This window comes from Chlamydotis macqueenii, chromosome 7 (assembly GCF_036417535.1).
Source record: "Chlamydotis macqueenii isolate bChlMac1 chromosome 7, bChlMac1.mat, whole genome shotgun sequence".
In the NCBI taxonomy this organism is placed as follows: domain Eukaryota; kingdom Metazoa; phylum Chordata; class Aves; order Otidiformes; family Otididae; genus Chlamydotis; species Chlamydotis macqueenii.
This window is the reverse complement of record NC_141562.1, coordinates 31,044,748-31,072,217: the sequence shown is the minus strand read 5'-3', so window position 1 is coordinate 31,072,217 and position 27,470 is coordinate 31,044,748. Positions and strand designations below refer to the sequence as shown.

General features: G+C 47.0%; 1 protein-coding gene across 4 annotated transcripts in view; it reads left to right on the top strand.

The window, feature by feature from the left end:
* Nucleotides 1-27,470, top strand: part of AFAP1L2 (actin filament associated protein 1 like 2) — a 69,342-nt gene that overhangs the window by 19,261 nt on the left and 22,611 nt on the right. For 2 of the 4 annotated variants that reach the window (XM_086752204.1, XM_086752203.1), the window contains exons 1-3: nucleotides 22,256-22,276; nucleotides 22,735-22,863; nucleotides 23,396-23,473. In XM_086752204.1, the coding sequence (XP_086608330.1) occupies nucleotides 23,419-23,473 (55 nt within the window). In that variant the 5' untranslated portion in view covers nucleotides 22,256-22,276; nucleotides 22,735-22,863; nucleotides 23,396-23,418. Of the gene's footprint in view, nucleotides 1-22,165; nucleotides 22,277-22,734; nucleotides 22,864-23,395; nucleotides 23,474-27,470 lie in introns of those variants that run through there. The other 2 variants (XM_086752201.1, XM_086752202.1) reach the window with 2 other exon arrangements.

The following is a 27,470-nucleotide window of genomic DNA, read 5'->3' as shown; positions in this document are numbered from 1 at the left end:
TGCCATGCTGTGGAGACACAAAATCCAGCTGGAGGCCAGTTACTACTGGTGTGCCCCAGGGGTTGGTATTGGGACCAGTACTGTTCAACATCCTCGGTGACCAAGCTGAGGGGTCAGAGTCCGTCCTCAGCAGTTTTGTAGATATTGCATAACTGAGAGGAGCGGTTGATACACCAGATGGTTGTGCTGCTGTTAGGAAGGACCTCACTATCCTGAAGGAATGAGCCAACAGGGATGCTGGAGTTCAAGAAAGAAGGGCAAAGTCCTGCCCTCGGGGAGGAACAACCCCAGGCATCTGTATATGCTGAGGCCAACCATTGGGAAAGCGGCTTTGCAAAAAAATCTCTTAGGGATCCCGGTGGACACCAAGTTGAATGTGAGTCAGCAACGTTCCCCTGTGGCAACAGGCCAACAGCCTCTGAGGCTGTTAGGCAGAGTGGTGCTAGCAGGTCGAGGGAGGTGTTTTTTCCCCTTTTATTCATCCCTGGTGAGACACATGGGGAGTGCTGGCTCTAGTGCTGGCCTCCCTCATACAAGAAAGAAGTGAACATACCGGAGCTGGTTCAGGAAAGGGCCATGAAGATGATGAAGGGATTAGAGCATCTGTTACAGGAGGGGAGGCTGAGAGAGCTGGGACTCTTCAGCCTGGAAAAGAGTCAGTTCAGGGGGATCTCATCCATAGGTATAGATGCCTGATGTGAGGAGTAAAGATCGACAGACTTTTCTCAGTGGTATCTGGTGAAAGGACAAGAGGCTATGGGCATAAACTGAAATACAGGAAAATTCCATTTTAGTGTAAGAAAAAGCTTTTTTCCTTGTGAGGGCTGTCAGAAACTGGAACAGGTTGCTCTGAGTAACGCACTCTAGCTGATCCTGCTCCAAGCAGAGGCTTGAATTAGACAATCTCCAGAGGTGCCTGCCCACCTCTCAGCCATGGGAGTGGTGAAACCCCTCAGTTGTCAGCACAGTGCACAGTTCCTTTGAAGGGGGTTTCTGTGATCAGTGAGAAATCTGGGATGGAGCATGCATTACTCTAGCCCTAGAAGCTGCTCATGCTAGGTACACTCTTAGTAACGGAGGTGGAACTTATAAACAAAAGAGTATGCAAGCCATCCTGCAATGCTTCTCCATAGAGGCACAGTCTGTATCTATAAGGGAGTTTTAGGGTCCTGGAGCAGGGCCTGTGTTCCCTTAACACGTGACACAGCTGTGTGGATGAACACCCATCCCATTGTGCTGGATCTACTTCTGGCACGCTCTGGGTATCTGAACTTGTAGCTCTTAAGCTATTCTACAGGCTAAAATCTCGAGTGTTGAGAGTGTACTGTCAGGGCTGGGAAAAGCGGCTTTTCTGCACTAATGGATTTACTGCCTCTCTGACTTCCTCGAAGCACTGCTAAATGTGTCATGCAGAAAGGTGGTTTCATCAGTAGTTCTGCTGGGCTGGAGGGAAAACACTATTTTATTTGATTGGTTCAATGTGAAGTCTCTCTTGGCAGGTCAGTTGCTTCCCAGGCACTCCCAAGCTGCTGTTTTCTGTTCCTTTGCTGTGAGCGAAAGGTGAGCTCCCACCCCTGGCCAGCTGTGGTTGATGTGGGCAGAGCTGCTGGCCAGGTTGCCCTCCAGCCCAGCCAAGGGTGGTATTTGCTGTGTCGATCCTCCTTGGCTGCCCTCTATTTTGGATGTTTGGAAGTGTCGCTGGGATGTTCCTTGCGAGAGGATCTGGTGTATTGGGTCTCCTATATGTACTGGAGTTCAGCTGGACAGGAGAGACTTCTAGTGGAAAGGCACATCTGTTACTCCTTAAGTGTGACCACTGTCAAGGTTTCCATCCCTCCAGCAAAGCAGTTCTTAGCCAAAGGCTCAGTAATCTCTGATTTTGCAGGAGGAGAGGGAAAGGGAGTAAGTCTTCAGGATAACTGATTCTTTTTTTAACTGAAGAGATTAATTTTGTTTTAAATTACAGTATATTGAGTCAGTGTCTCTGACATCCACAGCTGTGTTGGAATAAAGCTGCTGGAGGACTTGGTCGGGCAGGATCCCATGTGTCTTCTGTAGCTTTGTGCAGGATGCACCTTGCAAGGGACTTCACACAGCCGCTTGCAGAGGATGCCGCACGGCTCTGGTGCTTGGCTTTGCTTCTCCAGCGGGGAGCATTCCTGTCGGAGGGTGACAGTCTGCCCAGCAAAACAAATGACATTGTTTTCACATGGTGTAAAACCACTCCCTCCACCTTCCCCTGCACCACTGCCGTATCCCGGCTGTAAACCCTGAGGGGAAGCAGCAGGCTGAGTCATCTGGCGCTGCGTGCATACTTACAAAACAGAGGCTGGAACACTGAAGGCTGGGAGGAGAAACCGATGCACAGATCTTGGCCAGAGATGGTGGTTCCCCCCCTGCTCCTTTTCTGTCCTTGGGCTTGGTTGCCAATGCAGACTGCTGGGTTTCAGCTGTGAGGTGATTGGTAGGAGCTGGTTCAGGAAAACCATTGATGAGGCATCAAACTGCTGGGCTACATTTCCTTGCATTTTCTTTGAAAAACTCTGTATATGAGCTCAAGGCAGGGAGAGAAGCATGAAAAAAGGCTTGCACAGGGAAGGGCTTTGAAGATTTGTGATGCTCGCAGCCAAGATAAGCAGGTTGGTTGTATTCACCCCACAACACCCAAGGTGATGGGAAGGCTGCCTGTGCAGCCCTGACAGTTTCAGACGCTCCTTGCATTAGCTACAGCCTGTAGCAACACAACTTTGATCTTGCTTGCACAAGGGTAAGGGAGAAGGAGCACCAGGGCTGCTCCTGGGGCTGCTTTGGAGAGGGGTAGCCTGCTGTGGTGGGCGTGTGGCCTGTGCTGTGACATAAAGGGACCGAGGCAAGCCTGGCCCCACACCCTGGGGATCAGCAGCTTCCCCATGTTCCCTTCCTACCCTCCTAGAATAACAAAATCAGAGCAGAGAGGTTTGGGTTACTCTGCTGGGTCTCTCCTTCCTCCACCTGCTCTGGCAGCTGATCTCTTAATGAGCAAAGTTGCCTGGGGATGCCATTTACCCAGGGCGGGCAGTTCCCCCTGCACTATGGCATTGATTTATTTTGGTAACTATGTCCAGCCACGCTTGCGGGTGCTGTTATCTCTTACCGTGCTTTCCCTGGAAGAACCGCTTTTCAGCAGAAGGGCTGTGTTTGTAAGCTTCCCCCTTCCTGGAAGGGGCGAGGTGAAATAGCTTGTGGTCCTGTTACTGTATGATGGGAGGTGGAGGTCATGGAGAAGTACAGTGGAGAGGGATTTTTCCTCCCCTCTCCATGTATCCCACCCACACTCTGAGCAGGGAGTTTGCTGCTGGAGCAAATGGGCAGGAAATGGGAAGTGAATAAAGGAAAGGGCTCCTTCACATGCTGCGAGTGCGACCTGTGGGACACGCTGCTCGGGCCAAAGTCACTGCTACTCACCTGGCTTTTACAAAGGGCTTGCTAACTGGATGTAACCCAAACCTGCCAGACCTCAGAGCAGTAAGTCTGCATCGTGCCTTGTGGCTAGGCACAATCAATCTGCACACTTGCAAGAAATACAAAACAAGTGTGTTGTGGGCTCCTTGGGCTTGAGGGGCTTGTACAGGAGCTGGCAAGGGGCTGCGTGGTCTTGCAGGCAACACCTGGAAAACCTGAGCCTGTCCCTCCGCAAGGTAGTGGTGGCCCAGGGTGGAAGACCCTCTGAGGTGCACTGGCAGTATCTCAATAGGGACTCACTATCCCATCTGGTCGGGGTTGTGTGCGTCATGCTGAGATGCAAAACCTCCTGTGATGAGACCCCAAAACGTAGACCCAGGCTCTGTGTCCTGTTGGCTGTTTTACAGGTGGGTGGCTGCTGCCGCAGTGGATCTTCTCTGCTGTGGAGTGTCAGCTATCGATCTGAGCATACTGGCCCAATGGTTTCTACTGTTGCTGCATCCCCAGGGTCCTGGTCTGGGATTTGAGGCCAGGGGACTTCTGTTTGTTTGCTTAAGGATGTTTTATTAATTTATTCCTAATCGCATAGAGTTCTCATCGTTGCTCAGGCTGTGGCTTTCAGCTGTCTTGAAATGAAAAGAAAATACATGTTTGTCTTCCAGCACCTTGGGAGCCAAGGGAAGCCTTAGCCAGAGCCAAGATGTAACGTGGCAGTGCAAACACTAATATCCGATGTTCCCCCAGATTTGTAATTAAAAGCTGATGATTTTCCCAAGGTTACCAGAAGGACACTAGCCCACAGGACCCCCTTGTCTGGCTGCCATAACACTAAACCTGTTCCTATGGCGATGAGCTGATTGCTGTTGGGTTTTGTGCTGATTTCAGGGTTTTTTACTTTTATTTTTTTACAGCGAGGGCTGCTACATATCTCCCTTCTTCCTGACTCAGCCAGGATCTCAGCACAATTTCTCGGCACTGCAGCATCCCGTAAGGGCTGCAGGCAGTGCTGGGCGCTCTGCGGGGACGTCGTGAGAAGCAGCCCTTTTCCCGGGGGTCTGTTGGTCCCAATACCATCACAGAGGGGAAGGAGGCCATTGCAGCTCCAGTGGCTTCTGCAGGGGGCTGCGCTGGGGCTGCTGCTCGGTCATTTTTTCTCATAGTATTTTTGTCAGAGGAATGCACCTCCTGACCTGCTGCTTGCAGCGCTGCCTGGGAGAGCGGAGTGCCGGGAAGTGGGGGTCCCAGCCATATTCCAGCTGTGACTTGCCAAGCTGCTCCTATTTTGGGAACAGCTGGATGTTTCCACATCCCCTGGGTACACGCTGCGTTTGCTTTCTCGCCTTTGTTAATGCTACTTGGACAATAATGAAGATCTGGAAAACAGCCATAATTTATTATCTATTATTTAAATGAGGTAAACAAGAGACAAAATGCATCCTGTTTACCTGCCTCTCCCCTTTTTGCAGAAGGGATGCCTGTCTCAGTGGGAAGTGTGTGGGGAGGGCTGTGTTGGTGCAGGTACCAGCCAGTTTTTTCACCTGGCTGGTGCTCCCAGGCACACACCCAGTGTAGCAAGGGAGATAAAAGGTATTTTTGTCCTATTGAAAATTTGGATTGTGCTTCCTACCCGTACTGGAAGGTGAAATGTTTTAGGAATGAGCACAGTGTACATGTCAGGAGCTTCTCTCCTCTCTTCTTGCTGGTTGGGATGCGTTGGGAGGTTTTAAACTGACTGCCAGCGTGGAAAGCACAGGCATGCTGCTGCCTGCTTTACCACTGAGATGTCCCTACCCCAGCCTGGGCACGGGCTCAGATCTCGTCACAGACTTGCTCAAAAGTGAGTTGTGTGTGCATAAACAGGCCCGTCGCAACAGTGCAGTGTTTTGCAAATGTCTGCCCTTCTCAGCTTCTAAAAGGGACTTAGTAGTTATGGATTAAGGGAAATATATGAATTTAACACAGCCTTCAGATCACCCACCTACTGTACTTGGTATGTGCAGGGGCTAGAGGACTTTGCTCCAGGTTATGTCTATGTCTAAGAGCAGTGCTGAGCAGGGTAACCCAAGGGGATGGCTCCCTCGGGGCTTCTCAGCTCCAGCTCCAAGTCCTCCCTTTGCACAACTGCAGGAGCGTGTCCCAGGCTCCTCACTTCCCTCTCTTTTTGTGGGCATCCTGAAAAGTTTTTGGTTCAGCACAGCTCCCTTCTGGAAACCAGATGTGTCAGCTCAGCAAGACATCCTGCCTAAATATTTTCAAACAGAAGTTTAGGGTTGCCTTGTGACTCGTGGTTCAGGAGTTGTTTGCTTTTCAGTGTTGGTTTTTGGTCTTGTGGCTGTCCCTCTGCAATGAGGCCAGATCCCTATCTGAGTTTTTACCAGTTGGACCAGGAGCAGCTCATAGTGAGTTGGGTGGCATGAAGGGGAGGTTGGAGCAGACCCCTTGTCCACAGGGTCTTCTGAAAGGTGACTGAGAATGCAGTGGCTGTTTCCTAACCCAAATATCAATATGAGGCAAGCCCCTCGCAGAAGCTGCTGTAGGGGGTACTTGCTGGAACCACACTTGGGAACAGGAGAAGGGAAGGAAAGCAGGCAGGTTAGGACATCAATGTGGTTTTTCCTTCTGTAGTAAGAAAAAGGAGACCATAGAAATGCTTCTTTGCAGCAACTGTTAATTTCTGAGGTGGGCTGTGACGTGCAAGAAAAGGCTGGGGGTTCCCAGCTGCCGCTCCAGGCAGGGATGCTGCACCAGGATGTAGGCTGATGTGGCCAGCGCTGACGCCTCTGCCAGAGGAGAGAGCACTGCCTCTATGGGAAGTGAACTTCAATTTCCAAGCTTTTCCTGTCACTAAGAATGTAAGGGATTACCAGTAACACAGCTGGAGTTCATAGGCCAAATTTATTGGTGACTTCCAGCTGCTTTGGGCTTTTGGACTAATGCAAAAGGGCCATAAACCTAGTCTGCTGGTGCAGTTAACCAGGAGCTATAAGGGCTTTGTAGCAGCACTCTGGGATGAAGCTCTTAGAGCTACCTTGACCCAGGAGATTGCGCTTTTTTTTTCTTTCCCTAATTGAATCTGCACAAAAGTATTTGAAAATTCCTCAAGTCCTGGCTGGTATATCTGATCATAAACAGCCTTTGTGGTGATGGGTGTTCCCCAGGAAACCCAGGTCCCCACACCTGAACTTCCAAGATGACTGTCTCTGCCTTGGGTGGGCTCCTACCACAAGGAACAGTAGTAGCACGTATATATGTATATGTAGGGAAATGGCTTCTCTGGAGCTGCTCTCTCCTATTTGAGCTGATGTTTGGCATGCGGAGGACTTGCCTGTTGTGCTGCTCAGTCTGAACTTGGTTTTGGTCCTCAGTCCCTCCCATCCTAAAGGAGAGCTGCAGTAGCCCGGTGGGGTTATTGGCTATTGAAGGATTCTGCTTTGCTTTTCTTAAAAACAAACAAAATACCAAAGTTTGGGCTTTCCATTGAACATGAAGTGGTTTGTGGTCTTCTATTTCTATGAAATACAGCTTGCATTTGTTTCACTTTCATCTTGGTTTTTTCTTTGGTATTTTGGGATCCCCAGAGCTGGACATCTGGATCTGACATGAACTGGGAAATTTCTTCACTGTCTGTGCCTGCATAATACTGGAGTTTCCTGATTAGAAGGCATCCTTCTCCCCTGTGCTAAAATTCAAACTTTTTTGGTAGACTTCAGTGTGGCAGTATAGACCTATACCAGATGAAGTTTTAGCTCAGGTGGATATCTGTGGTGATTGCACAGCAATGATGTGTTCTTTATGTATACTCTGAGCCTTTCTGTGCTCTCAAAGGAGTGCTCCTTCTATACGTAACCCAATTTATTCTAAACTCAGCCTTCCAATTGCCGGTGCAAGTCCAAACGTCCAGGTAGACATGGCCAGCCTGTTGACCTGACATAGCTAAGGAACACCTATTTCCAGCCAGCAACTACAGAGGTGAGCTTGGTGAGCAGCATGTCCAGTTGCCTTTGATTCATGGCCCAAATACCGAGGTGGCTGCTTGCATATGGATCAGGCTGATGGTACCACTGATTCCTCCTGGAGCACATTTTGAAGTGATGCCTTGGCTTCTGTAGGCAAGATGCCTTTGCCAGTCTGCCGCTATGTCCTGAAATGTGGCACCCCTAATATACCTTCTTATGACGAGCTCTTACTCAGGAGTGGCTGCACTTGTACAAAGATCGTTCTGTTTCCCTCCAAGTTGTGTCAAGAGCTCATGAAAGAGAGGCCCCATGAGACCCATGGGGATGAGTGGCATACGGTGAAAACTTTCATTCCTTTGAGATTACGGTTGGATCTATAAGCCTGAAGCAGATGGGATCCAACACAGCTTGAACTAATCCACGAGGAGCATATGAATGCTGAGACAACTTTCAGTAAATACTTTGTGTCATGACATCCTCTGAGTGTTACTGGAAGCCTGTTCAAGCTTGCCAAACTTCCAGCATTTTTTTTTCTTGCACACTTGACAGATAACAACCCAAGTGCCTTAACTGCTGTGGCACACTGAGCTGGGAGTGGGGAAGTCCAGAGGGACTGGCTGTGCCAGGTGCTGCTGCTGGAGCTCATTCCTCCAGCCTGACTCACCACCTCTCACCTGCACCTGGTGAGACAACACAAGCCCTGTTTGTCTTTGGAGGGCTGTTGACTCATTTTAGTTGTCTCTCACTGTCTGGATACGAACCACTGAGCAAAAGAGTTTCTACTGTAGGGGAAAGGGTCAAGAAAATGGGCATTAATACTTCCAGGTAGGGAGCAGATGATGGGAAGAAACAGCCCTGATGGAACACTAGCTTTGGGTTCACTCCAGAGCTGCAAATCTTTTGGCCTTGGGTTTTATTGCAAACCTCTACCTTTGGCTCTTGCTCTCTCAGAAGTGTTGAGCACTCCTGATGGAAGAGTTGAGTTGTTGTGAGCTGCTTCATCTTGCTGAGGAAAACCAGAACAAACACTTCTGCTGGTCTCAGCTGTGCTTTTGCTGTTGCAGCCTTGTGTTTGAATCCTCAGTTCAAAAACCTCCTGTGGCATAACAGAGACCTAAAAGCAGCAGATATTTAGCAATGATCTTCAGTGACTGGAAACCACTGAGTTTTGCATTTGGTTTGATCTCTGATGAACATCACACCTCTCCTGCTGAAGTAGCACTCTGGACCTGACAGGGCACTCACTGCAGAGCAAACATCAGTGCTTACAGGCCCTGGAAGCCTTTGAAGCCTTTGCTTCGAAAAAAAACCCAAAACCCATGAGATAAAGGAAGATAGTGTGCCATATATAAAACCAGTCCTCTAAGAAATGTCTTAGCTCAGAGGGATTTGCAGAAATCCTCTCCTGTTTGGGAATGATGAAAGCAAAGCAGCTATTAATAAACTGATAACATAAATGTAGCATCTAGTTTTTGATGATGGCATCTTTCATGTTTTCAGCAATTGCAAGGGTTTTCAGTAAAAATGTTTTGAGATGTGGATATTCATGAAACTGTATTTCTAGTATGGGCTTGGAGCACTGGGAAAGCTAAATAAACTTTTTTGGCAGCAGTTCATCATTCTTAGCCTAGTGTACTTGCCTAATCTGTGTCCCTTTTAAATTCTAATGACTTCCTCAGGCACTACAAACACTCTGGCCTTGTCACTTCTCCTTTTGAAGTTTGCTTCTCATAAAGCAGCCTTTTCTGAAGCACTCCTGCTGTCAGTCAGCTAACTAGTCCAAAACACTCCCCTGCTTCAAAATCACTTAATTCCTTTTCAGTTAGAAAGAACAGCTCTCCAGTTGCTGGCTGCTGACTCATGTGAGAAAGGTAGTGTGCCTGGTGTCAGCCAGGAGAGCAAGCTCCTGCAGCCACCTGAAATAGGGCAGAAAAGTTGAAAAGAGATGACTGATGTGGGAAGCAGAGGTCCAGATGCAGTGAGATGTGTGTTTAGAGAAAAACATGTCTCAGTAAAGCCAGAGTCTCAGCATCAGTCAGTGCTGGGTGTGTATCTTTGCCAAAGTTTCAGCTGTCAGCCTCATTGCTGAAGTTTGTGCTTTGACCTAAAAGGTTGCCTGTGATGAAGGGTGAGTGTTGAGAAAAGTACATTTCTGAAAAATCTCTAAAGTATTTAGCTGCACAGTAGCCTTTCCCAGACTTGCAATACCAATTTATCAAGTGTTGCAAAAGGTGAGCCTGCGGTTTTGGTTGGAGGTACCCAAGCTAGTGGAGGCAGAGCTTATGAGCACCATGCTGTCCCCAGATGCTGTTTCCAGGGCCTGGTGCCATGCTGTCTGAGCACGCTGGCCTGCTCACGGTGAGGTGGAGATGCTGCAGCATTGAGAGATATAAGCTGTCACATGTATTTTTCTTGTCTGACCTTTCTTCCTGCTTCCTCCTTCGTTCCCCACTACGTCTGCCCACACCTAGCTAGGGGTGGTCCTCATCAAGGTGTCCTGTCCTGCAGCAGGGGTTTTGCTTGTCTTCTGCTGTTTTATACCAACATGCAACACATCCTCAAATGCCCTTTTGAGATGACACCCTGAGACAGGCATACAGAAGGTGTGGGTAAAACATGCTGGAGTGTTGCATCTGAAGTGAGGATGGATAACTGTGTGTGGGGCAAGTGCAATGTATTATTGTGTTGCTGAGAGGTTCCTATAGATCCGGTTCCTCTTCTACATCTCAAATAGTTTCCTGCACTTTTCCAGCCCCCTGGGAGGGGGAATTTTTACAAGCATGAGATAGCATGTCCCACCTGGAAACTTCAGACAGGTGTTATTCAAAATGGAGAGGAAATTTAGGTTGTACAGTTCTTGAATGCTGTGGAGGAGCTGAGGAGTTTGATGGCTTGAGCAGCCCTTGAGAGCTTCTCTTGTCTTGTGCCCATTTTGTGCAGTGTGTGACTTGTTCAGCACCTTACCCAGGCTGCTGTAAGAGATGTCCCGGCTGAGATGGAGGTAATCGCTGCTCCCTGCCCTTTCTGTCTGGCTACCAGGCCAAATATTTCCCCTTGGGTAGTTTTTCATGTAGGTGAGTGTCGGGAGGAAGCAAAGTCCTGTCAGTGCCAGTGTGAGAGAAATTAGTGCCCTGCGGTGACTGCTGGACAGAAATTTTGTTTTGGAGGCAAACAAAAGATTATTTATCTTTTTAACCAAAGTCAAATGATGAAGGACTAGGCACAAGGATATAGCATAAGCTTTTCAGTGGACCAGAGAGATGCGTGGTGGTTACATCCCAGTTGCTATTTGAGGTGGGAGAGCCTATGCTTCTTCCCCTCTGTAGTAACGTAAGTGGATGGAGCTTCCAGAAAAGATCAATTCAAATTCCTTCAGTCAGGAGAGGGATCTGAATCCACCTCAGAGGTAAGGGCAAGAGGGCAACTGCCTCATCTTTGGGGATCTGGTCTCCCCCTGCCTCCTCTTTTTTTTTTTTTTCTTTTTATGGGAAGTGTTTTTATAGTTGTTTCTTTCCTTCACCTGCCTGTCTTCTGCTTAGAAAGCCAGGACAAGCAGATAACAATAAACCAAATGAAATTGCAACAAACCACAACTGAAACAATCCGCATGTTTTTCCTAACCCAAGAAGATTTAAAGACTCTGTGGCTTTGTGCTCCCTGGCTGCCTCAGCTTTGCCTTTGGGGCTGGAGCTTAAGCACAGAGTTGGTAGAAGGAAAGTCAAAAGGTTGAGCAGATATTTGCAGTGGCAGCCTACCATCCCTCCCTAAGCAATATCCAAGATGTACTGCTCCCCACACAGGTAGGCAAAGCGACATCTCTGCCTCCTCTTTCTCTCTGGGCTGTTGGCAAATTGAACGTCCCATGATTTTTGGTACCTTCTCTGCAAAATGGGAAGGCTGCTGGGTTGGCTGCAGCTGGCTGTTCCTTACCAGCTAGCCGGCAGTTGTGAGGAAGTGCGTCTCTTTATGCCTGGGAGTACTAGAAAACTATCTCGAGGGCAGTTCCTGCTTGCAAGATGCTAATCGTGGCCTTGATTGAATTGCTTCCAGCGCTGGAGGCAGAGCAGTGGACTAGCCAGAATGCACTTAGCACTAAGTAAATAGAAAGTTAATTTGAGTTATTACTTTCATTAAAAGCTATTAATTTATTAGTGTCAGCGCTTAACTATATTATGTTAACTTTTTTTGGATGGAAAACAGCAATGTGGTTTTGAAGGAGGGCAGCGTGGCCTGAGCTGGGCATGAGCTGCTGATCCCAAACCACTGCTGCCTGCTCCTGCTGCTCCCTTGAGCATGCAAGTGTTCCCCAAATAACCTGGGTGGGAAGGGATCCTCAGTTACTGAAGATGACATAAGTGTTCATTAGTTCTCACTGAGAAAAGAGAAATGCCTTGCTGGGTAAATCAGAGCCAAGCTACAAGGATGCATCCAAAGTCTGTTAAGTGGGAGATGAAAGAGTCAAATGTGAGTTTAGAAAAGCTCCAGTGAAGCTGAGTTTGCTGGAAGGGGTTGTACTCATTTATCAGCAGTTTCTTGTCACAGATTTTCTGCTGAAATGGTAAATGAAAATAATGATCTAACTCTTAAATCTGTGATAGGATTAGTGATACCTTCAGCATATTTATGTAATGGGTTTCAGAGATTTAATTCAGGGTATTGTTCCCAGTCTGGATAACTGGCTCTCATTCATGTAAACAAAGTGCAAGACAGTCAAAGTAATAATCTTTTTTTTTTTATCCAGTAAATGGTTGTTTTGCTGGTTTGAGAGCTGTCTTTCATTTCCCATGCCTTACAGTCAGGATAGAAATGGAGAAGTTTTCCAATTCACATGGAAAAAAAAACAAACGCTAGTCTTTGTCCTGGCTGTCCGCTGCCTCAGCCCCCCTGGGCTCCTGCGGGGCCTTCCTGGGGAAGAAGGGAGAGGTGTGATACGTTTTTCTCATCCTGAGCCTCTGTTTTCCCACCTGTGCACCTCAATGAGCTTAACTTGCTGCTGCTCGGTGATGAGACTCAAGCCTGGGGTGCAGGTGTTGGTTTCTCTTGTGGGCCTAATGGTAAAACAAGATTTATTTCTCAATCCTGGCAGCTCTTTCAATGCTTACCTCTCCTACAACTTGTAAGAGGTTCTCACATGCAGCAAAGCAGCTGTGGGCAGTGGGACAGGTCCATCACCATGGGTCAAACCAAGAGCCATCCATTAGGTAGGTCACTGCAGAAGCTTCTTACCTCAGTATGTAAACGTCCATGACTTCTCTGATCCCTGCTCCATGAGCCTGACCATCACACCATCTGGGGCCTGGATCCATAGAGACAAATGGGAACTCGCATTGTATCTCCTTGTGCAGTGGTGCACAGCTGCAGCAATCTTGATGACACTGGCATCCTGAGCCTTTATCTTCTCTAGTTCTGCACTGGTTTACATGTTGTTGTCACTTATCCCAGTACCCTCCTGGCTTATGAGAAGTATTGTATTGCTATTTTGCTCCTAAGTGTTGTTGCTTATGATTTAGCAGAATGTTTCTTTCACACAGTGAATGGGACCCATGTTGGAAGAGTAAAGTGTGTGCAGCCATTGCATAAACTGGGTGGCTTGGGAGCAACTCTATTCTGAAGCTCTTCCCCGTGAATGACACTTGTTTTCCCCAAGGCAGCTGATACTTGTTTTTATGACTTGGACAGAGAGGCTCTACTTGGAAAACGTGCTTGGGAGTTTCTTGGGCAACACAGGGATTAATAACACAGATGACAAATGGTACCAAAACCTTGGACTGCATTTGAAAACCTGTTGAGTTATGAAAGCGATGTTTGGGGTGTGAAGCAGGGCAGAGCCTCTGTTTCTCTGGAGCATTGCTGTGGTGTTAGGGCAACATTGGTGTTTCCCCACAGGGTGCACGTGTCTTGAAACTGCTCATGTGGTGCCCAGCTGCTTTGGTAATCCACAGCAAACAGGAGAGCTGCGGGTGCCTGAGAGGCTGCTCTTCCACCCTGACTTCAGTGAAAAGTCATATCAGAAGTGTGGGAGATGAATAAAGGTGGCATCTCTTGAATGTAAGAGCAGGGACATCCAGCCCTGTCCTCAGGTTGTCTTCTGGCATCTGTGCCCTCCCCGTGCCTATGGGAGGGTGGGTGGGAGCTGTGGCCTCCTGTGGTGGCAGATGTTGAAGACCTGCTGGGAGACGCTGAGCGCTGGTGACTCATGGCAGGAGAGGGTTTGTAGTTTGACCTCTGAAGTACTTCGTAGTCTTTCCTAAGCCTTCCCTTTCCACACATTTTAAGCCTAAACTGAAGTTTAGTAAATATTGATTTGCTTTGAATCCTCTTAGGAAGGGGTCAGGCTTTGGTCCTTGGTGATGTCTGTAGATTATGGGGGCGAGGAGCTGGGGGAGGGTGTTTGGGAGGTTTATTTGAGTAAATTGGTCTGTTGGTGATTATACGCTGAGATTCCACTGAAAAATCTCTGGCTTGCACATCACTGCATCAGCATTGCTCAGTGCTTCAGCTGCGTGCTCCCTCCTGGTGCATGGGCGCCCAGGTTACTCCAAAGAGGACGGATAAGGGCTGCATGCAATGTTTGGACAAGGGATTGCGCATGATTATTAACAAAGAAATCTAGCAATCAATAACGATGTTGCTGTAGGCTCTGCTAGCCAACCTTGATATACTTCAGGATACTCCTAAAACCTGTTTTTCCCCGGCACTAGTGCAATGGCCTTGTGTAGTCGTTCTGCTTTTCAGCTGTTGGAGCAGAGGCCCAGCCCTGGTTGTTGCGGTCAACGTGGCTCAAAGAGCCCCTGCTGCAGAGGAAACGGCAAGGAAAAGAGTGGGGACTCCAGGGCTGTGCGTCTGTCTTTCTCTCTGACCCTAGAGCTTTTGCCTTTGCTTTCTCAAGCATAATTGCTTTCCCCCTCTGTTATGTTTCTATTGTTCATTGGAGAAATGATGCCATTAAATCAACAGAAAATGGTGGGAAAATGCTTTGATATGAGGCCTTCAGAGGGTGTGTGCCATGTGTATGTGTGTGTGCATGTCCTCTCTTAAAAAAAAAAAAATAACACAACCCTCTGTGTATCTGGCAGCTTCCTTTAATTTGTGTCTTGCCTGCGAGAAAGAAATCCATCTCCGAATAGTTTTGGCAGTTAACCTCCTTTATTTGTATTGAAGTGGTACAAACTGCGGGGTGTTGTTTCAGGGCTGTTGTTCACCATCATTGTGATAGTTAATCTCATTAGGACCTTGCCTTTTCCCAGTTGCTGTTTTGGGAACGTGGAATCCCAGGCTTCCTTTTTCCATGGGAATGAGGGATCTTGTGGTCACAGACTCTGGCAAGTGTTAGGACAGCAGTGTGCCCACTATTCTGTAATGCAGGGAGGGATGGAAATGCGCTTTCCTCTGGACGTGAATGATGAATAGAGATGATGCAAAGTCTGCCACAGCATTTTGACTACAATCATGCTCCCTAACCAAGGAGGCTTGGCTCCAGGAGCCTTGGCAAAGACGTGAGCTGAGGTGCAGGAGCATGTGTTGCCACCTTTGTGGAGTGAAGACCACAGGATGTCTCTGCTCCTTCCAGGGGGGTTGGACTAGATGAACTTTAAAGGTCCTTTCCAACCCTAACCATTCTATGATTAAGGCAGAGGAGAGCAGGGCTGGGCAAAGTTGGTGGCTGTGGGATGCCTCCTCACACTGGATTTGAGGAGCAGAGCCCCATGTGTTTGTGTCACATAGTTGAGTTTTTTGCGTGTTTCTTTTCCTTGAAAACAGCTGTTGTATTTGATCAAACACCTCTTAGTAGCCCCTTCCTGGATATAGCTATGCATTACATTAGATGGCAAACAAGGGATGCCCTTTAAGTAGCAGGTCAGGTGCCCATCAACCCCCCCAGTGAAGTCAACCACATAGAGTGATGGAGAGGAGAGCTAAACTTCACAAGGCAGAACCCTCCCCCCACAAAGAAACCTCCCCAAAACCCATCTTAGCTGAAAACTGAAGGAGTAAGGGGGGAAAAAAAAAAACATCAGAAAGGACTGTGGGGGGAGAAGGGAATCAGTGGTGGCAGCTTTAAAGGAAATCGTGTCTCTCTGTCACGGCACTGTAGGATTCAACTCTGGGGTTTGGCAGCAAACACAATTTCTGCTTTGTAAGAATTGTTGGGATTGTTTTCCTCCCTGCTAAGAAGGGAACTCGCTAGGGCCTGCTTTTGGGGATATTTACCTTAGAAAGAGGACCCTCTTTAAAATCCTACTCTGCCTGACTTGGTCCAAATTTTTCTAGTTGATGGTTATCCTGATTTGATTTGATCCTTTCTTACCCTGTTGGCTACTGCGCTGATGTTTCTTTAGTTGCTTCCCTGATGTTTTCCTAGCTGGATTCTGCTCCAGCAGGAGTTACCGTGTTACGCAAGGGATGCGTGACCTGGTCCCCCGCATGCTGAGGACGCAGCACTTCTCACAGCAGCTGTCTGATCAACTCCAGATCCCAGCAGGGTTTTCCATGGCACTTGGTGATGTGTCTCCATTTGCTGATGCGATGTACAATGCTAAGCACCTGAGCACAGACTTGCAGTCCATTGCCTAGTAAAACCTTGGTGATCATCTGAGTTTGGGCACTCTGTTAATATGGCATGCTACAAAGGGAAAAGATGCCAGCTTGTCTCAGATGTCATCCAACAAATTTGGCAGTGTGAGACCCCCACTGACTCACCATTTTGTCTGTCATGGGAAGACCTGAGACCTTTGCAAAGACAGATGTCACTGTCTTGCCTCTGAAGTTTCATGCATAAAGTAATATGGCACTAAGACACAAGATTGCTCAGTAAAAACTCCTGATGATACAGTAATTTTTAAGTCTTGCTTCTCTCTTCCTTTTTTTTTCCTTAATTTTTCTTGGATGCTGTTTCCCACCTTCCAGCGGAGGGAAGAGAAGTCTGCTGTTTGCTCAGCTAACTGGAAAAAAAAAGCTTTGTGCACATTTTCTGCTGCCGTTTTGTTAAAGTTCAGAGTTCTGAGGTTAGAGCTGCAGCTTCTCAATGTGAGTCTTGTTCAAACTTCCAGAGCAGCCCACGCAGAGCTGCTTGAGTTCATCTGTGCAGTTCGCAGCCCACAACCAACGGGACACATTGTTTGCCTCTCTCCTTGCATGATTCATACTCTGCGACAAAGAGGAGCCTAATGCTCCCAACGTGAGTGTGAAGCCAGGCAGTACTGGATTTTAGGTACATCAATAGAAGCAGTCTGGGTGGTTTTTTTTTTTTTCTTCCTTGTGAGCACTCATTATATCTGAAAACCAGACAGCTTTTGTGACAGTGGTTGTAACTGTCTGACACTTGTCTGGCTTAATAGAGACAGTATGATAGGAGTTCTCCAATTTTACAGCTTTCTTATTTTGAGGAATTTTAGTTTGTAGATTTTGCCTTTTGTTTTGTTTAATCTAGCAGTGATTCTGCAAAGAGGGAGTTCACTGTTTACCAGAAGCTTGGTGGTGGGTTTTTTTTTCTTTGATAAACATAGCACTTCTCATTTTGCTGTGGAGAGTTTTCTTTTTTTCTACAAATACTTATATATTTATACTTATTTTTCTGTGGAAAAAAAAAGGGAGGAGTTTTAACTGACCAACAATGAGCTGGGCTTCTTATTCTTTTCCTGTGAATAGTTAGAAGGAGGAAGGCTGGCCAGTCATTGCAGATGCAGTGTGGGAAGCGAAGCCTGGTTTCTGATGATTAAAACCAAGCTGGTCAACTTTAGTCCACGCTTGTCTGCTCTTTTTCCGCTCATCAGCCTAGGTGAATGCTGGTGGGGTTTCAGTGCGGTGGGGATGTATTTCAGAGGAGTTTATTTCTGGGGTTCAACAGAGACAGCACTTCTGCCTGGTGCTGTATTTGGGTGAGCTGTTTGCCGTGTGTCCTTCCTTGCATTACATTGCCCGTGTGCACTGAAGCCAACAGCATCCAGAGCAGGGCAGAGAAACCATAACCTCTGAAGAAGGGCCAAAGCTCTGCTGGACCCTTTGCTTCACTGTTCCTCTGCAAGACCCTGAAGCCGGCAGGATGATGAGGATCGGTTTGCCTGAGGAAGGATCTGCTTCACTCTTTTGGAAGGCAGCCCTGCGTAAGGGTCATCCAGCTGTTACAGCTGTCACCATCTGCACATCTCCCTTTCCTCACAGCTGGGGAGAATGGCCTTCTCTAGCTGTCATCATGGGTGACTTTTCCCTCTTGCAAAGGCCAACTGTTACTGTAAGAGTCCAAATTAGCCAAGGAGGCCTGGGCTGGTTCCTCCTGCTCCGCTGACAGCACTCGCTGTCATTCAGCAGCCTGAATGCTGTCTCTGTACCATCCGCCTGTCCTCTCAGCATGTTTATCAGCTGCCCCATTGGTTTTATGCAGTGAAGGAAAAAAAGAAACTAGGGCAGGAAAGGAACTGCTTTCTGCCAAAGCAGCCCCTGGGGAATCCCAGTGCTGCCAGCCGGGGCTGCTCAGCTGGAAATGGGGGCTGAAAGGGGCTGCCGTGGGCTGTCCTGCATGGAGGAGGCTCTCCGGGGAGGCTGGAGATGTGTGGGTACCTCGGGAACCCCTCCGCTCCTGCGGCCTCTGACACTTGTATGAATCAGAGCACTGTTGTCAGTTTGTCCATCTCTGGACTTTCCAAGGCTTTTGAAGCAAAAAGCTTGGCATGCCTCAGGCTGCAGGTATTTACTGGGTGCCTGGATCCGTGCGGTTTGCCAGCAGCTTAGCCCAGCCCTTCCTAGGAGAGGTGAAGCCAAAAGTACCAAGCCCAGCTCTTGCTTGTGGCAGGAGGTTGTGAAATCTCCCAGCGCTTCAGGATCCAAAGAAGGGTGGTTTGGGAGTGAGAGCTGCAGTTCGGGATGCAGGAAAACTGGGTTATATTATAGAATTATATTCCTGATCTGCTGGAGAATATGCCCATATCCTTGGATAAATCACTTAACAGGAAACTTAGGCATAGAGAAATTATCAAATGATGCTCCTTATCTTTCACCTCTCATCTCAGTAGAGGAAAGAGTTTTTCTTTTAGTATGTGTCTTATTACAGTTCTTTGTCTGGTGGCTGGGGCCCCTCTACCTTGATAAAATAAATAACTGAATTTAGATTAAATGGTCTAATATAATCCTGCCCAGTGGTTACTAAAACACTTGAATGAAAGTTCATTCTGAGCCTGTCTTTCCATTTCCTCATAAGGCCAAGACATGAAGTAATTAGATGTAGACATAGGTTGTTATTGTAGCCACATGACAAAGATCAGTGGTTATTGGTAGGAATGGCTTTTATAATCTAGTTTAATGGTCATTTACCTTTCAGTGACCTCGGTGTCAGGCAAAATTGGCAGTTCTTTTACCAGGAATGTGCTTCCTCAATGGGGGCTTTGCAAGCTGCTGCATTTTTGGCTCTAGCTTCCTGTGAAGAAGGATAGACACTGCTGCAATGCAAGAGACTTTGTCTGCCAAGGCCATAGACTTCTGCCAAAAGAAGCCCTTTTCAGTGTTGTCCTATTGCTACTGAGCTGCTGTTGAAATGGATCAGTCATGTTTCAGGCAAAGCTTTGCTTATTGCTGCAACCAAAGTTGCAGCCTTCAGAGTCTACTCCAGTCAGAGGGCTGCCCAGGAGTTTCTGTAAAAAGGGTTGCATTGCCTTAGACTAAAAGAAGGATGAACATCTCATTCTCCACTTAAGTGCATGCAAGAGGAGCTAGTAGTTCTAGTTGTAAACCCCTGTAAGTACTTATTGCATCAGTAAAGACGTGATATTTCTATACACTTTAAAGTTCAGTCCTTTCAGTCATTGCAGATGCAAATCAGTTAAGTTTTCTATTGACTGTAATGATCCTACACCACTCTCCATCACATGTTGCAAAATCCTTATGGTTTTATCCAGTGACTGATACCTGTGGCCATGGGGAAGAGCAGCATGATCTGAGCTGTGCTGCACTGTCTAACGGTACCCAGTATGTGTGGCCATGCTTTGTAAGGAGATGGAGTAGGTCGTATCCTGGGGCCTGGGAGGACTGGATTCAGTAGAGGTATTCATAGTGACTTTGTCTTTTAATTTTTAAAATTTTTTAAATTCTTCTGGACCAATCTTAGCTTTAGAGGTAATCTCCTGTTTTCATAGAATCATAGAACAGTTTGGGTTGGAAGGGACCTTTAAAGGCCATCCAGTCCACTCCCCCCTGCAAGGAGCAGGGACATCTCCAACCAGATCAGGTTGCTCAGAGCCCTGTCCAACCTGACCTTGAATGTTTCCAGGGATGGAGCATCCACCACCTCTCTGGGCAGCCTGTGTCAGTGTTCCACCATCCTCATTCTAAAAAATGTCTTCCTTATAGCCAGTCTAAATCCAACGCCCTCTATTTTAAAACTGTTACCCCTTGTCCTGTTGCAACAGGTACTGGAAGGCTGCTATAAGGACTCTCTGGAGCAAAATGAGTTCCTTGCAGCTGTAACTGTTGCCTGACAGAACAAGCCTAGCTACAAAAATCATCTCTATGTGCTCTCATTTCTAAATTGCTAACATAAGGAGAGCAAAACAATGCCGCTTGGAGGGAGAGCCATTTGTTTCAGGCTGCGCTGAATAACCACCAACCTGGTTTTGCCATGAGCATGTTCAATACATCATCACCACAGCATGCTGTGTCTTTAGCTGAGATCAAGGAGTGGTTTCTGGCATTCAAAATCCTGAGACCGTTTGCCATATGTGGGCTCTCAACTGTTTTTAGTCCTGTTCACCTGCTGGGACCTGCTGCAGTTCTTGCTTGCATAGAAGATTTTATAGACTCCCATAGCATTAATTCTTCTTACTTCTCATATTCATCACTTGGATAACTTGCTTGTTCTCCTTCTGATATGAGAAAATGAATGGTCACTTGCATTTCAATGGCAGTTTATTTTTGCAGGTATCAGATTTAGATTGCAAATGTCCAGCTGTGATCAAAGAGATACTTGCAGAGAAGCAAACGGTTTATATGCTGCCTGCTTGCTGAAGAAGAGCAGAATGAATCTCTTGAGTCCCTGAAGTCAGAACCCATTGAAGTCCGACAGAGACTTTCCACTGACCTCTGTGGCCCCAGGATCACATCCTAAATGAGTTGCTTTGAGTCACTAGAAGCCTGAATTCAGCTCTGGTGGGCTGGAAAATGTAATCTACTGTATGGGCTGTGCTATTCATAAGAGCTCAGCCCTGTGTGTGTGATAGCTGTGAATGCTTGGGAGAAGAATACAGTCATTTTCTGCTGTTGTGGGGGTGGAGGAGGGAATGGGAATTATACCCCCTTCCCTGCAAACGTCCTATCGTGACCTCCACGCGGGCAGCTGTTGGGATCCGACCCACTTCTGAAGCTTCAAATCAGGTATTTTTTGTGCTGTGTTCCTTCTGATACCATCCCAAATACATAAATGTCTTGTCCACTAGGACAAACTAAGAGGAACATAAATTGAGGCCTGACCAGCAGGAACTGACCTCAGTTGAAGTTTTCTGAAGTGGGCCGCCAAAGCAGATGAGTGAGTATAGCAAGGCTATGATTTGTGCTGGTGGAGTGTCCTTAAACTTTGAAGAAGCGGTGTCCTTGGAGCTTGAGAGAAGCTGTTTGAGTGGGACACCAAATGCTCACAGTTCATTGTTTAATGATACCAGTGACATCTACTATTGTTGACACCAAATATTGCCTGTTTCCTTACAGTTTAAGAAAAATGCTGTTGTTTCTTGAAGTGATTCTTTGCTGGGCAAAACAGCAGCTAGCAAAAACATTCAAGTTAACACAGCATGATACAGGCATTTTCCATTCCTGGTCCTAAATCAGACCAGAAAAGAATTAATTTGGTATGGAGGGTAGCAAATGAAGAACTACCAGTTGGTAGTCTCCTCTGGAGCCATTATTGATTGATCTGGTGTGGTTAGTCAAGCTAGTGAAGATTAACAGAGCTTGAGAGTAGTAGCATGTTTTTCAATTAATGGCTAGCATCATAAACAAAGCATAACTTACATTGTAAATGTTTATCAATAATCTAACATGTATTCACCTGAGGAAGAGTTGCCTGGTGGCTAAAGATGACGGAGTAAGAAGGTGATGGCTCTCTCCTGTGCTTTGTGACCTTGGAGATGTTAGCACTTAAGCTAAATATGCTTCAGCTATTTTGCCCTATGAAACCAAAATATTATCACTTTTCTAGTTCATTGGTGTGTACTGTGACTCACAGCGGTACCACAGGAACACACAGTGTGGAAATGCTGTAAGTAAAGGGACTGAAGCGTTGCCCCCATTAATGTGTCCGTATGTCATGTTCCTGGGCAGTGTGCCGAGGGGTCACAGCCTGGTGGTGGGAAACCCAAGCTTTGCTGCCCATCTCCCCCACAGCTCCTTAGCATCGGGGAGTGATGGAGTTGGGGTAGCAGGGGAGCTTCCAAAGGGGAGGAACAGCCCCGGCTGTGTTTCCCATGCTTTTCCCACATGCCGTCATTCTTGCTCTGCGTTTCCTCTTTCCACATAATGCTCTGTTATTTCCTCCCTGGAACGGGCTCCTGCCACTGCTGCTAATTAGCCATGATAAACTTCAGTGTGAACAAAAGCAAGCAGTTAAACACCTATTGTTTCAGCGTGAGCCCTGTCAGGGAAGTGATTTGTCGGCAGCAGAGCTGAGTAGCACCTCCTCAGAAGGAAAACAAACTTATTAGCCTGGCTGAGCTTCAGTGCTGGGGAGCGGTGTGTCCGAGTTGCTTGTTGCGGGTATGCAGGGATATCTTTGGTATGGCAGGTTTTCCTGAGGGCATCTCAGGTGCTGCTTAGTCTTGGGTCTTCAGTTCCTTGTGGTACAATCATCTCTGTGGTCATGACCCAAGCAAGATGGCTTGAGAAGTTATTGTGTTATGAATGTATGTGCCTTTTTTTGGGGGGACATGAAGCTTGGAAAGAGGAACCAGAAATCAGAGTCTTTAGTAGATCCAAATCCAGATGAGCTTTGGATGATGTTTGCCGGGACTCAAGATTCAAGCGTCAAGATCTTGCTAGCTGCTTTTGTGTAATTTCAGCCTTAATGCTCAAAATCCCTCCAGGCTTTTCCCTCCTTGAGCAAAAAGTCCTATAGGAAGAAGAGTAGATATTTACATGGGATTTTACTAGTGTATTAACAGACTGAGGGAAATTGGAGCCTCTTTGGTTTTGGGACTCACTTTCTTTTCAAAACTAGAGAGAGGCTTCAAGTTGGAAAACTAAATATTAATTATTCCTGGGCAGAAAAATGCAGAGGATCTTGAAGAACTCAGAATTAATGTGTCCTCATTTGAAATGCCACCAACTGCTTTGCCAACATTTGTCTCTGTTGCTGTTGTAGCTCTTGAGCAGCTGCTCACAGAACTTGAAGATTTTCTGAGGATACTGGACAAGGAGAACTTGAGCAGCACTGCTCTTGTGAAGAAGAGCTTCCTCTCCGACCTTCTGCGAGTCTATGCCAAGTCCAGCGGTACGGGCAAGGAAAACCAAGGATGGGGCAGTGGGCTCTCGTGGGAACTACTATTAGCTCTTGAAGCGATGTTTTCTTGGAGGGTGGTGGGAAGAGGAGATATGAAAATTGGAAGGAGAAAATTAAATGGAGATTATTTTTGCAGTGACCTCTAATTGTTTATGTAAAATTACTATAGTTATGTGTCCAGCTTTACAAGCAAAGGATTCCCAAGATTCCTGATACTTTCTGTTTTCCTTATTAAACCTTAAGTTTATTTAATCCACTTTGTAAGATACACAGGATGTACTGTTTGGCCAAGTTAATGTTTAAGTAGAAATTTTAACTTACGGAATTTCCTGACTATAAAGCATTTAATTTTTCTGCTTTTTATTATCGCTTGGGGTTTTTTTCCTTGCCCATTGCCTCAACCAATATGCTCTCCCTAAAATGTACTCAGCAGAGACACTTTTTACATCTATCTTTGTGGAAAAACTTAGCAATGTGAAAGCAGCGGGTGGGTAAAGAGTTCACTTTTCCCTTTGGTTTGCAGGTGGTGATGAGGAATATATTTATATGAACAAAGTGACCATCCATAAACAGCAGGGTGACCAGGAGAAGCAAGACAAAGGTAAGGAGCTGAAGATGAATGATTGCCTCATATCTAGTGGGGCATTGGAGGTACATGTGGTTATAGCCTTGCTTTACTGGGAGTGGTGAGGGCCCCTCTGGCAGCTCTGAGGGATTAGGCAGTTGACAGTGTGGAAGGACTGCCATTTTCGTTACATTCCTTTGGAAATCTTCATCCTTGCCAACAATGTGAGGTTATTCCTGGAAGTAGCACTTTGGAGGGCATTATTTTGGGATAAAAATGTTGCCTTCTAAGGCTTGCAGTTCCAGTGCCTGAAATATTTAAGGACGCTCTCGTGTTTCCTTTGGCCATGAAACACATCACTTCAACTCTTTGAGACCTTGAAAGCATGTGTCTTCTTTAGCGTGTTGCTCTGTACTAGCCCAGAGGACCTGCATTGTCACAGCCTTGCTAGGCGAGTTCTGAGGTGCAGCCTGCACCCTCACCATCCTTGTGGGCAGAGCACCTTCATCTCCCGGGGAATGCAAGAGTTCCATGGTGTACAAGCCAAGAAATTAAACCTAGATAAAATAATCACTTCCAATTTAAGTTGCTCAGGTTTTGAATTTGTAACATGGAAAGAACATAATTCTCTAAAAATGTCCTTGCTCTTTAAATTTCATCACAAAGGCTGTTTTTGATAATTGCATAGAGCGAAGTTATTATGGATGCACATCATCTTAATGCACACATAGTCAGATGCTGACCCTGCCCCACAATTTCTGATCCAAATAGATGAGACAAGAGGACACATCAGTGCAGCCTGCTGTTGGCATGCTGGTCCTGCAGTAGCTGGGATAGCTCCATTTCCGGAGTTGTCTGGTTTGATTTTATTTTTTGTGGTGGGTTTTTCATTTGTTTTTTAAACTACCTACGGCTGAATTTAGGTTAACTTCAAATACTCCTGAAGACAGAATGTCCTCCCAGATTATGTGTGCAGCCTCCAGACAGGGCCATCTGAGTGATGCTGTAATGCTCCATAACAGGACTGCACAGCCTCCCAGTAGCTCCCGGTGGCTAAGCAATGACAGAAACATCTCTATGTAAGTTCTCTTTTGGGTGGATAAAACAAGACTTGCACTGATCCACCATGCTGAAACGTGGGCTCAAATTTCAGACAACTTATTTTTAGAGTTGGTTCTTCTATTTCAGACTTTTCCCTATCAAGGCCATGAGCCTACCCACTCAGCTGCTCCCTATGGGACCTGGCGCTTCTCTCTTTCTCTGTTTTCAACAGCCTCCCTATTCCAAGTAAAACTTCTGAGTTACTTGGAAATCCTGAAGTCAGTGAGACACATGTATGGGATCTTAGCCATGGCTGCAGCTGGATGTACAGCTCTGATCCTGTCTCTGTAACTGCACGGAGAGGTCTGTGCCTACCTGCTCAGAAGTGGGACTTGTAGGTTCAGATTTAGCAGATGGAGGGGGCCCTAGTACCCACTGGTGCTAAGGGGTGTGATATGGATCCCCCAGTGATTATGCAGCTCCCTTTACTCCTTTTATCCACCAATGCTCTCTGCACTTTGTTTCACCAGACCCTTTGGTAGGATGTGGTGAGTGCCTCTCATGTGACCTCTCATGCCCTGTGGGATTTCTTCATCGCTGTAGCTATGCTTGGGTGTGCTCTAGTGGTGCAGGGTGAAAAGCACTCCGAGTGATAATATGTCAGCTCCAAAAGTCCCCCCTCCAGACCTTAAAACATGCTATTTCTGCAAAAACTATTTCACTCACTACTTCCAATTCCATCAGTAAGGGTTTAAGCTGACCAGTACGCTGCTTTTGAGATGTCTTTTTATCACTGCAGTGAGTGACGAAGGCACCATCATTTATGTGATCTCATTTACCTGAGAAACACGGCAAGTCTCTATGCTGCAAGTCCCTGGGACTCTTCAGTGATCCGCATGCCTTCTCCTTCTGGAAGTTAGCACAGAGGAATCGAGGTGCAGGAGTCTGGCAGGTGGGACCGATGCGCAGTGTAGGGTTCTTGTTGGTGTGCAGTCCTCTTAGCCCCAAATCCAGGAGTGATTCACTTTTACAGAAAGGGCAGATAAACAACCGTTAGTACAGATGTGGATTTTAGCAGGCTTTTGGCTGTTTTTTCTTCCTTCTTCCCTCTTCTAAATTCTCTCCAAATTTCAGGTTTTAGAGAGACATCTTTATCAGAAGACACCTGCAAAGTGTTAATGCTTGTCTAGGAAAAAATACTCCTTCCTTCCCACCCCAGTAAGGAAACAGTCTGTGATTTGTGGTGCTGATGTGTGTAGTAGAAGAAGGAAGGTATATGTACAGCACGTGCGATGTGCACTCTCCATACAAAAAGCATGCATTAGGCACTTGTCCCCATATGCCTGGCACAACGATAGCTGCCTCAGAACAGAAAACCCCCTGACATCTCCCAGGGGTCTTCTCAGGATGAAGATCAAAGGGCTGGTTCTTCCTGCACAAAAACTGAAAATCAAAGTTCAATCTCATCCTGCTCTGCTCCTCAGCTGGAGTACATGGGCGTGCGTCCATGGAGGTGGGCAGGTTTCCAGCAGGGTGAGGACCAAAGCTGTGGTCTCCATCTCGTGCTCCAGGGTTGGTGGGAGGAGGAGGAACTGCTGGTAGAGAAACGAAATAGCATTTTCCTGGCATGGTGAGGTTCAGTGGGATGATTGCTAGGTTTGCTGGAGAGTCAAGAACAGATGGCCACCACTTGTGGAGGGTTTGGCAGTGGTTTTTGCTGCTGCAATGATTTCTTTTCTGTGGAGCTGAGCATAGGACGTTCTGCCTGGTGCAGGAGGATGTGAGTTGGCCTGTCTGTTTCTCTCTGCTAAAGAGGCCTCTAAAAACTTCCCTGTGTGGACTACTGTGAGTGTGGAGGTAATACCCTCTTGGGTAGTAGCCTACTGGGGCTTTAGGAAATCTCAGGCTTATTTCTGGTGTTTGCAAAAGCAGCAATGGCCTCAGCAGCTGCTGTTGATGGAAGGTGTCTTCCCTGAGAGTGCTATCTCCTTGATCCTTTACAGAAAAGGCCAATCTCCAACAACAGCCTGTAGACATGGCACTATAATCATGGGGTTTTTTGGTAGGTGGATCTCCCCATGATCAGTATGTGTCACAGACTCACCTGCTTTAGTCTATTTGGACCTTACAAGAAATCCAGCAGCCATGTTTGTGAGGTGCAGACAGCTGCTTGGAGTTGATGTCTATTGCTCCATGGGTCTCCATGTCCTCCTGACTCACTGAAGTTAGCCAGCACTGACAACCAGGAGACCTGCGTCGCAGGGAGCAATTTGTCACAAGAGATGTGTTTTGAGCTCTTGTGCCATCAGGCCAGAAGCTGACTGCAGCCTGGCAGGGCAGAGCTGTCATCATGGCTTCTGAGCCCCAGACGCAACCAAAGTAATGTGGTTTCCAGCTTCTATTTTTAAAGCCCAGAAATATGCAGCACAGTTCCTGCCCGTGTCTCTGTGGTGCAGCGCTAACCACTGCTGGGCACTGCACGATGGGCAGTTTCTGTGTGTGCCCAAGGAATGTGGCTGGAGCATCAGCAGGTGACAAAGGGAGTTAGAGCATCAACTCACTGCACATTTTGGACACAATTCCCTTTTAATTTACTGGACTTGCAATATCTGGATACCTTAGCCTCAGTTCTCCCGAAGTACTTGACAAGAGACACTCTGTAAAAGGAGACTTCCCCTCTGCACTGTATAATGCCTTCAGAATCCCTGATTTTTCAGCCATTTGGTGCCTTGATCTCACTTGTTCCTGAGTGTTGCTGCATCGAGCTGTCTTGGAGGTCGTGGGATTTGGGCACTTGTCTGAGGCCACCCAGGAGTGCTGTGGTGGGGGAAGAGGGACTGAACACAAGTTTTCTGAGCTCCAACATACCCTCCAGCTACTGAATCACTCTGCATTCAGCTGCTTGGAAAATCTGACTTTCCAGAGGCGAACGCAGATCGCCTGGAGCAGTGCTGCTGCCATTTGCCCTTTCACATGTTTGGCCTGGGCTGCT